This window comes from Varanus komodoensis, unplaced genomic scaffold (genome assembly GCF_004798865.1).
Source record: "Varanus komodoensis strain SLA01 unplaced genomic scaffold, ASM479886v1 scaffold51, whole genome shotgun sequence".
NCBI classification, from domain to species: Eukaryota; Metazoa; Chordata; class Lepidosauria; order Squamata; family Varanidae; genus Varanus; species Varanus komodoensis.
In genome coordinates, this window is record NW_025336100.1 from 4424837 (window position 1) to 4435987 (window position 11151).

At 40.7% G+C, this 11151-nt stretch overlaps 1 protein-coding gene across 1 annotated transcript; it reads left to right on the forward strand.

Moving 5' to 3' along the window:
- Positions 1–1604: 1604 nt before the first annotated feature.
- LOC123031893 (interleukin-8-like) lies at positions 1605–4462 on the forward strand. The gene is made up of 4 exons (XM_044447362.1): positions 1605–1759; positions 2443–2578; positions 2946–3029; positions 3550–4462. Exons 1-4 carry the CDS (start codon positions 1696–1698, stop codon positions 3578–3580), a joined length of 315 nt encoding a protein of 104 aa, XP_044303297.1. The 5' UTR covers positions 1605–1695; the 3' UTR covers positions 3581–4462.
- The last annotated feature ends 6689 nt before the right edge of the window (positions 4463–11151 follow it).

Genomic DNA, 11151 nt, shown 5'->3' on the forward strand with positions numbered 1-11151 from the left:
CTGATGAATTGGAATTTTGAGCTACATAAATTTGGGGAATATAGGTTTTTTTGGTAGTCTTTTAATCTATGAAGGATTTTCATTTTATGAGTTGGCTAGGATCCCAAGAACTAAAATGTTCAGCCCAAGAGAAATTCCAGGTTCATTTGTTTTTCTTGACCAGCATTCACACTGCACAACAAAGAATTGCTTTTGATGAAAAAGTTGAAACTTTTTGGCTTTTTTTTTTGGCACTCTCAACCTACAGTATGGGACAGTGGTGAGAGTACTGGATTGGGGACCTGGAAAAGCCAGGTTCTAGTCCCCACTTGGCCATGAAGCTCACTGGGTGACTCTCAGACCAACTTACCTCTCAGGGCTGTTGTTTTGAGGCTAAAATGGAGCAATGTGAACCAAGCTGGGTTTGTCACAAAAGGGAAAATGGCAGAATATATACATGCAACTTCATCATTACCATAATGCATGACAGGAAGCTGGATGTACGAGTACATTTGGTGCCTGTTTTATGCAACATGTCTATTGTGCTCCAGAACTGGTGCAGTGGTGGGGAGAGGGGCTGTGGTGCATCACATCCCAAGGCACCAGTGTGGGAAGGCTGATGTTTATAGAACAGGGTCTGAGCGATCAAGATCACCGCTTAGCATTTTAAGCATAACCTTAGTGCCTGGTGCCGATTAGCTTAGCATTGAAATGTAGCTATGCTTCCAGGTAGCCTTTTCTGAACATTTGTGGGACCTCTTCAGGTGTTAGAGAAATGTTCTTCTCAGAACAGTTAAAGAGAAGGTGGGACACCAGCAGAGTCTCTGTGTGTCAACCACTGCAGCCTCCATGCCAGAAACTCTTAAATTCTAATCCAGGGTGTGCCATCCTGTCGTTTGACTTTTAGTGTAGTTATGTTGCCCAGCATCATCAAAATGAGGTAATGTAGGAGTTGAGATGCTGACTTTATCATGTCAGTGATATCCAGTCCCCAAAAGAGAGTGGGCACCTCTAGCCCTAAATAGGTGCCCCCAAAGACCTATATAAATCCTGGAAAATTAGTGCATTTCCTGCTAACATAGCAAACAAGGCATACACAAGGATTTTATTAAAATTCCCTTTCATGGGATCCACAAGACCTCCAGCTAATTAGTTTGCTTTTAAAGGTGCTGAACAATGTTTGGGCATATTTCCAGGCAGAACTGAGAAATCAGTTTATCTGTCACTAATTTGTGTCTTTGTAATAGGGGTTTTGGAAAACAAAGATAGTAAGCCTTAAGGACCCAAGTTTCCAGAAAGGGTTCACACGAACCTTAGTAAATTTGAGACAATTGTTATAAAATAGCTAATCTTAAAGATTTATTGTGCTTCTGAAAGTAATGAGGGTCCTAAAAGTCTAACCAAGATTATTTTTTTACAAGACATTAGTATTTAACACGAAATATTCAGAAACCATGCATGAATTAGGAGGTGATGAATTGTATGTTATACCCGGAGGGACTATTGGTGTAATCTTACCTCCAGATTTCCTAATGACTCATTTGGTGATAGCGCCTTGCATGTTCTGGGAATTTCCTGTGACATGGTATTTCAGTAGCAATACAGTATTTAAGGCAAAGAATTTGTTCTTGAGCTCAATCCAGCACAAACCTTCTCAGGCAGCAAAGCATCTTGACTTCTCAGACCACAGCGAAGAAAGACATTCTTTGCCTCACCATGAACACCAAGGTTGTTGTTGCAATCCTCTCTCTTTTCCTGATCTCGGCAACTCTGACAGAAGGTAAGCAAACATGCTCCAAACTAGCACTTGGAATGTCTACCCTAGAGACATTCAAGAGCCCAGGACTGTGTTTAAGAGTGTGGTCTCAATCACCGCAGAAAGGGGAAATTATAATGCAAAATTTTCCAGCTGCAGAAAATATAGAAATAGCACTTCAAAAATACAGAGAGACACAGAAAATTTCCTCTCCTTCTTGGGGTGGTTTCTTGTTTTGTTGTTTTTGTTTTGGTAATTCTTCAGTACAGCTTATTAAATAAAGCCTTGTAGGATAGATCTATCAGCAGCTTTCAGAAATGGCAGCTAAATATATTCAGTAATGGGCATGTCCTTTATGCCACTTTTGCCTGGTCTGTCTGACATGTCTACCTAAGGATGGAAGCCAGAGCTTTGACTAGATCAACCTTTAGCCTTATCTGAGGAGGCAATGCTTATTGATCTTATTTTGTTCTTATTTTATCAAAACCAGTATGCTATTGATCAAGCTAGGTTAGTTTAGCAAGCTAAAAACTAATTAAAATTAATTAATGCATAAATCTGTATTGGATAAGAGAGAACTTTTCAGAATAGCCAGTGATTACCACTTATTAAAGACATGGTATTGAATAAGACCAAAATAAAGAGGCTACTTTAAAGTGACGTGTTTGGGCAACAGTTTCAGATTGGATTCTTCTCTTCCTTTCTAGGTGTTTCACTGGCCCGGATGGGGAGTGAACTCCGATGCCAATGTACAAGAACTCATTCTGGATTGATACCTCCCCAAAACATCCAGGGTGTCAAGTTGACCCAAAGTGGGCCCCATTGCAAAAATGTTGAGATCATGTAAGTGTCCTTTCAATATCACTGAGTGCATCTTGTCTGATCTGGGGCACAACTGGCCTGGGACATTCTGCTTCAGAAAGCCCACTGAAATGGGTGGAACCCTTCTGTGCATTCTTCATGTATGTCAACCTGGGGAGAATCCACTGGAAAATACTGTAGAAGAACTGACCCTTTGATTGTCCCACAGAACCAGCTAGTGGGGTCTACATTTTGGGCTTTTCCCCAACACTTTTTAAAGGGTTAGGGTTCGAGTTATTATTAACTACCTATATGAATAACTATTATTGTTAAAAATGACTTACAACATGAGTTGATGTCATGAGGTAGTGACATCCTGTAGAACTCTCTTGGTTTTCTTTTCTTACAGTGCAACCCTTAAGGATGGCAGAGAAGTATGCTTGGACCCAACAGCAAAATGGGTGAAGATTATTATCAAGGCCCTCTTGAGCAAGTAAGTTATCATTCTCTTCCAATTTTAAAAGAGCCTGGTGCATATATATTTGCCGAGAAATAAGTTCAATGGGAATGCTAGGATTGAAGCTCACATCTTTTTAATAAGACTAGTGCAAGAGAACTTCATGGCGGAGTATGCCTGGTATTTCCTCCCTTCTCACTTCAGTCATTCCCCAGATCAAGCACTTTTGCCCTAGAAAAATGTTAGTAATACTTCTGGGAAATCACAGCAATATAATTAGTGTCAAATCATTTCACTGAAGAAGGGTTGCCATAAGGAAGTCAATATGGTATAAATGGCAAAAGAACAGAGTGTTTTTCCTAAACTGGACATACCAGAATGATGTCTGGCAGACAATCCTCATAAATCCTCATAAACTTACTCCATGTCTCACGACTTCCCTCCAAATGGTGCTTCCCTTTCATGATACTGAGTAATTGTAAAACCTTCTCATTTATTTCAACAGAAGTAATCCTGGGCCACTGATGTAACCTTTCCTTTCCTTTCTTTTCTCCAGAGCTCAAGCTAATAATGGATCGCAGCTATAAAAAACATTTCAGAGTCTTTCCTATCCTGCTTTGTTGAATGAAACTGAGCCTTTTCAGTCAAGACTTCTTTTTTTAAAACAAACTTTTAGAACCATATTTTAAAAAAACTTATAATGTACTTATTTTTGCAGCTGCTCTAAGAGAAAGTTTTTAAGGAGATATTTAACATACGCAAAAAAGAAATGCCATAAATACATTGGAAGCACAAAGATAAGAAGGGAAATGAAGGAAGCCGATCTGGAAAGCAGAAACATTGCTAAGCACAACAGAAATCACAGTGCAGCTGTTCTTGCAGCGGCCCTTCTACTCCGATTACAGTAAGGCAGACTGGCAGCAGATCTTACTCCCTGGAGCAAAGACAAGCAGAAGCAGCTGCATCAAGACTACTGTGAATTAGAGCTAGTCTCAGGCTACTTACTCTGTGCTACAGTTGGTTAGAGGATGAACCCTGAAACTCACCAAATGACCTTGGGCTAGTCACTACCTGACAGCCTAACCTACCTCATAGGGTTGTTGTGAGATTGACGGAGACAACTGTGCCAAGCACCAAAAGAAAGACAAAGAGCCAATCAGAAATGTACATCGTGTTTAATGTGTTTCCTGAATAATATTTTGAACCTAATATTTATTACCATGACAATACCTGAGATAATATTTATTATAGTAGCAATCATCTGTATCTGATAGAGTTTCCAAATAGTTATAGTAACATTGAAAGCAATATTTATTTGCATGATTTACCAAAGAATAGCTTGGAGTTTTCTCACTTGGGAATTCCTTGCAGAGAAATTGCATTCTTATTTATGTATTTATTGAACAATAATGTTGAACACTATTAAAAAAGTTGCTTATAGAACTGATTAAATTATTTTTACACCAAAACACAGATTTGGTTGTCTTTTCTAATACAGTCCTTAAGAGGTCCATAGGCATGCTGATTAACCTTGCAGTCTAGGCTGAGACAGATGTTCTGTGGGACATAAAGTTGGATAATAAAGCAAAAGAAATGTTCAGTGGGACATACAGATCCAAGAAAGGAGTGGCCTTTAGCTTAAGGACTTGGGGGCAAATTTATATACAACAACACTAGGATAAGCTGCATTTTGCTACAGTGAGAGAGACAGACATATTTCTGTCTGCATATAATAATACAGAATTCTTAATTATTGAAACACAGAAGGAGAAAAACTACCCAGCTACCTTCCCTTTCAGAGGGCAGTGGGACAGATCAAGTTGAAGAGTTATGACCAAGAGCAAAGGGAAGAAGTGAAAAATGTAAGTTAGGAGCTAGTGGGCTTTCAGCTGCATTCCTTCTCCTCCTGACAGTAGTCTTGTGATTTATTAAAAAGCAAATTAATACCCATCCATCATAGCAACAAATATCTCATAATTGTGTGTATATAACTACATGGAAGTAGGTTGCCTTCTCCAAAGTAAGAAGCAAGAAATTCGTTTGGGCGTGGAAATCTGGCAGATCCCCTGGGCTCAGGTCCCCAGACTTGGCTCCACTTTGCAATGGTCCAGAGCCTGTGCTCCTTGCGAGTGTGTGCAAGCATTTGTACAGCACTCAACAGGAGTCGAGCCCTCGCACTGTGCAAGCAGTGCCTCTTTCCTTCACCAGCAGCAGGGAGCAAAGGGGCTTGGCTACTGGAAATGGTGGCTGGCGCCCCACTTCACAGTGCTCCTCTTCCCAGCACATGTGTGCTGCCACCACCACCAGCAGCAGAAGGTTGGTTGCTGGGAACGGCAGCTTACGTGCCTGCTCGCAGGGCCTCTTGCCCATGTGTGCCACTGCTGCCAGCAGCAACTGGGGGAAAAGGTTGGTCACTGGGAACGGCAGCTGGTGCAGTCACTCGCATTGCCCTTCTTCCACATCCTGCAGCCACTCCAGGTGGGCAGAGTTTCTGGGTGCACACTGGCAGGGGGTCCACAAGTGTTTGTGCTCTTCCTCTTGGTTCAGCTCACTTTGCAGGACTGGACTGAGCGTGAAAGGAAGTCTGCAGATGCTAGAAGGGCAGATTCTGGAAAGGTTCATCCTGACCTTTATCTGTCTCATCTTTGCTCAAGATGAGCGAGTGATGCTGTGGCATGCATGGCCGCAAATAACCTTTCTTTTTTAAGAAAAAAGTCCAAAGATAAATTTATGCACAGCTCTGTGCTTGCTAGCTTGTGACAGCTCCCTTCTGATGAGCGAGAGGGGTTGCACAGATCCTTCTTGCAGCTTTGCCCCTCCTTTTGCTTGAGTGTGGATTGGGCACCAGCCACCCTAAACCTGTGTAGGTTTCAAGCAGGTGGCTGTACATTACCTTTTCAGCATCTAACCCCGGGTTTCATTATACATGAATTCAGACAATGTGTCCACAATAAGCAAACTTCATTTTGCTCCAGCTAGGAGAACATTGGATGCTTGGAACGTTGGAACATTGGAACATAGGCTGCAAGGATTATTTTACTGTGACCTTGTCATTTCACTTAGCCAATTCCCTTTTCATAAAGAAAATATTTTATTTGAGAAATGTAAGAAAACAATGACACAACAAAAACATCAAAATGTGCAGTTTGACCAATGTGTTTCTTCAATTGCTGCTGAAATAGACTTAAGTAGGTTGTTTTCACAGATTGTATTGCATGTTTATCCATAATTCCCAACATTATTCTCCCAGTCTATTTTCAACCCTCCAGTGGTTCCACAATGATGCGTTATTAACCAACTCTAGATATGAGAGGCTAAACCTTTGGACCCTTCTTGTGAGCTTACACATTCATTTGCAAAGATAGTGGAGATCAGGTTGCCTCATTCTTTTTGAAGGAGAGCTTTAAAGCAAAGCTTTGGGTCTGGATGATTTGAAATGTGTTCCTTTCTATATTTTGCAATTTCTCTCCCCATTTTTCTGTTGAAATAGGCTTTCCTCCCTTTATAAGTTGTCTATGTATTTCTTTTACCTCCCAGTTTTTGTATTACTTGTACCTATTTAAGCATAGTAACCCAGATTTTAGACAATTTATTTTTAATCCTGCTAGTTTCTCATATTCAGATAGTTTTAATCTAAGTTCAGGATTAGATTCTTTGGATTTGAAAGTATTAGCAATATGTCACCTGAATGCAGGTTTATGGTAAGAACATTTTATTTATGTATTTAAAACTTTTGTATACTGTCCTATCACAGACGTCTCAGGATGGTTCACTACAACAATTTGGATGGACATCCCTGTTTGGTGCCTCTGTGTAATTGGAGAGGGCTGGAGTCTGTGGCATCTGCTCTGACCACAGCTATGTATGAATAGAATTGCCTAATAAGAGTCATTAATTTGGGGCCAAATTCTAATGTTTGGAGTGTCTTTATTATAAAAAGGTCATTCAAGTCTGTCAAAAGCTTTAAAGGCATCTTTAAAAAAGCAAAGCAACCAGAATCCAATTAGTAACACTATGGAATATTATGTGCAGCACTCTCAGAATAGAATCAGCTGAATACCTTCTAGGAATAAATCCTATTTAGCCAGTGCTGACACAAGTTGTTATTAAATTATTTAATCATTTGACCGCAATTATTATTCTTATTTTGGCATCTTGGTTAAGAAGTGCAATAGGACAGTATGAGCATACAGAGCTACGACCCTTCCCAGTCTGGATTGTTGTCAGGTATAGATTCTCTTTTAGGTATAGTATTAAATAGGTGTTGCAACTGTGGTGTTAATATTTCTTACAGAACTCATTTGTAAATTCATCCAACCCTGTGAATGTCGTAGTCATCTGGTTTTTTTCCTGTCTGGGCTGCTTGCAATGCTGCTTTTTTACTAGTTAATAATCTATATGCCTTTATGCTTGCCATTTGTTTAGGTTTACTCTCTAATTTTGCTATGTTGTGCAACACAGTGACTGTGACTTTGGCTGTTTCTTTAAATCACCTGCCTCAAGCAAACATGTTCCCTGAATCACTGCCTTCATGACATCTCATATTACAATTTTCTTCATACTGGATCACTGTCTGAGGAAAATGAATGTATTATTTCTTCCCTTATTTTATATACTCTTCCTATCTTGTTGAGCACATTGGCATTAAGCCTCCATGTAGGGAGACAACTTTGTGGTTCCACAAGGGCCATCTTAAGATCAACTGGAGTGTGGTCTGATACTGTCATGTTACTAGTGTCAGTTTCAGATCTTTAGCAACATATCTTTAGAAATTAAGATTTAATCAATTTTAGAATAGGTTCTGTGCAAGACCAATACAAAACAAAACAAAACAAAAACAATTCCTTTTCTTTCTCTTTCCTGCAGTTCCAAGAATCGATTGAGTCATTTGGTTTATTTGAATTCACAGACACACAAAATTTGGTAAGTTGTTATTGGTTGTCCCCCTGGCCACATTTCCTTCAATTTATCTTTTATCTTTGCATCAATTGGTAAAAAATAACCATTCAACTGTTATTCCAAAACAACAATTCCATTTTCTTTCTTATTCTCATTGCTTTGATATTTTATTTCATGTGAATTAGAGAGAAAGAAAAGCTATCCTTTCCTCTCATATATGTTCCCCTTAAAAACTAACTAAATAGAAATCAAAACCCCTTTCCTTCTTTTTTCTCATTTCCCTACTCCATTTTAATACATTCCTGCTCGATTCCCTTTATATATTCATATTATTAAATCAATATAATGTAACCTTCTCTTACTTATATGTCCAGTGTTAGTTGAGAAAATCCCCTTTCTTGTAATTTAATTCTTGCATTTTGGAAACATAGATTAAGTTGTCTTCCTAAGCATTTTTTTTTTTTTTTTTTTTGGTACAATTCAGTTGCCCCAGTTTGTAGTTCCTTCTTCCTTGTCTCCTTTCCATTGCTTTTCAGGATCATTAAGATCAGATAAAGGTTCATCCTCTTTTCTAGGTTCATTTGCTGAAGTTTTATTCCAAGTTCTTGCAAAGGTTTAATTGGCTCTTCTTTGGTTGCTCTTGCACTTTCCTGCCTTTACTCACTCGCAGCTTGAAGAATTATCTCTACAGCATGTCTTAGTGCTTCAATAAACAGTTGGAATGCTCCCTGTGCCAAGTCCTGAAAAATCTTAATCTTCTCTCTGTGCTCTATGCTTCATAGGTTGCTTAGTGCTCTGAATATTTCTTCTTCATCCCAGTGTACTTCAGCTTTTCTTTCTTTATTCAAGTCAGAAGCATCACAGTTAAAATAAGATATATTATAAAACATATTATATTAGGGCTTATTATAAAACAAGACATGTAAAATGTAAAAGTGCATAAAGTCAAGGCTATGGTTTTCCCAGTTGCAATGTATGGCTGTGAAAGTTGGACCATAAGGAAGGCTGAGTGCCAAAGGATTGAGGCCTTTGAATTGTGGTGCTGGCAGAGGCTCCTGTGAGTCCCTTGGACAGCAAGGCGATCAAACCAGTCAGTCCTAGAGGAGATCAACCCTGACTGCTCTTTTGAAGGCCAGATCCTGAAGATGAAACTCAAATACTTTGGCCACCTAATGAGAAGGAAGGACTCCCTGGAGAAGAGCCTAATGCTGGGAACAATAGACGGCAAAAGAAGAAGGGGACGGCAGAGGATGAGGTGGCTAGATGGAGTCACTGAAGCAGTTGGTGTGAGCTTGGGTGGACTCCGGGGGATGGTGGAGGACAGGAAGGTCTGGAGGAATGTTGTCCATGGGGTCGCAATGGGTTGGACACAAATTCACGACTAAGAACAACAACAAAATGTAAAATATAAAATTAACAGTCATCTGTGGACCTAAGAAGGTCCTTTGTAAAACCTTCATCACAAGCGGGGGTAAGCACCTCGCTACACTTTGGATCCTTCTGGATTGGAAGGATCAGCCAGCCAAAAGCTGCTGCCCAGGGGATGCCCAAATGAGTGAACAAGACACATTCTCTGGGGAGACTCCTTTCATGTCCCTCTACTTCGGCTGATCTCATGGACATGATCACTAGGTGCTTTTTCTATCTCACTCAGATCCACTTTTGGACATTTTTCTTTAATCTAGGTTACTACATGACCAAGTGCATCTGAACTTCCTTTCTGCTCTCCATACCTCTGCTTCTAATGTTCTGGCAGTGATTTCTGGCCTTGATGTTTGCCATTTTAAACTGCAGCCCCTTTTTAGTTTTTGACATGTCCTCTAGTTTTCCCTGTTGTTTTAAACTAAGTTCCGCTGCAACATTAGCAGTGTTTTCTCTGTTGACAGTTTCCCTGTTCATTCTGAGAGTTTAGAGTCTCTTTGCTTTGCAAATACCCTAGACAGCCAGAGAGATGAACAAGTGGGTCCTAGATTAAGTCAGGCCAGAACTTGCCCTGGCAGCAAAAATGACAAAGTGAAGCTGTTGTACTTCAGGCACATCATGAGAAAGCAAGACTCACTGGAGAAGACAATCATCCTAATTAAGAGAAAGAGCAACAATGAGATGGAGTGATTCCATAAAAGAAGCCACAGCCTGGAGCTAATAAGACCTGACAGGGCTGTCAGCCCACAACAGCAGCAAAGTGTTTACTGGGAACAGCGCTCTCTGGGATGCCGTGAGCCATTCTTTTGCCAGATGCACTCTCAGTCGTTTGAATTGTGGAATAATTTCCTTTTCTATCTTACAGGCCCCTTCTTTTCTAGTCCTTTCAGGATTTTTTGACTGAGTGTTGGAACTGAAAGAGGCAGTTGTTCTTGGCATGCATTTCAGAGCCAGGGTGTCACAGACTCTGCGGAAGGGGAGGAGGAGGAAGCTTGGCAAACGGGGCTTCTAGACGTAGAGATGGTGGAGGCAGAAGAGCTTAACTCAGGGCTGCCATCTCCAGGGCTGCCTGGAGTCTGCAAGTGCCCAGAAGGACATGGGAATGCAGACCAGGGTCTGCACATGCCCACAGGGACATGGGAATGCAGCTAGAGGAGCCTGCTATGATCCTTGACCCCATGATGTGGCATTACTATCAGGAGAGAAGCGGTAGTCAACTAGAGAGGCTGAGTACAACCAAGAGGCTTGCCTGTCTCCAGAAAAGCACCCCCTAAGGGGTGGAGTCCAAAAGGGGGTTCTTGGAAATAGCGTCTTGTTTGGGTTCAACAAACTACTCTGTGCATGCTCAGAGGCTCTTTCTTTGTTGGATATAGTTTGCTGGATGTACACAGGAGATAAAGAGCTTTTGCCAAAGAATGATCTGAAAGAGAGGAGGAGGGGAAACCTAGCTCTCAAATCTGAGACACCACCATGTTGGCACAGACTTCACTCTTAGAGCATTCTGGGATATTCCTCCGGTCCTGCTGTTGAAAAAAGGATCACAAGCTTCATTCTTGACTTAGCACTGTAGCCTGCTTCACCCGTTTTCCTGTGCTGTGCCAAAGTTTTACACATTATGTACATTTTAGCTCTAAATCTGCTATTCATTTGTCTTTCTGATCAGAGCAGTTCCATGATGTATCCATCTTGTTTTCCTGAAGGTCAGATGCAGGAAAACAAGATGCCAGACATGTATAAACCTTCTTCCCCAGGCCAGAAAACAGCTTCCCTCTTGAGTAACTTTCCTAGGGGTTGCCCAAAGGTATTCCATCAGTACCTGAGATTCCCTATTTATTCA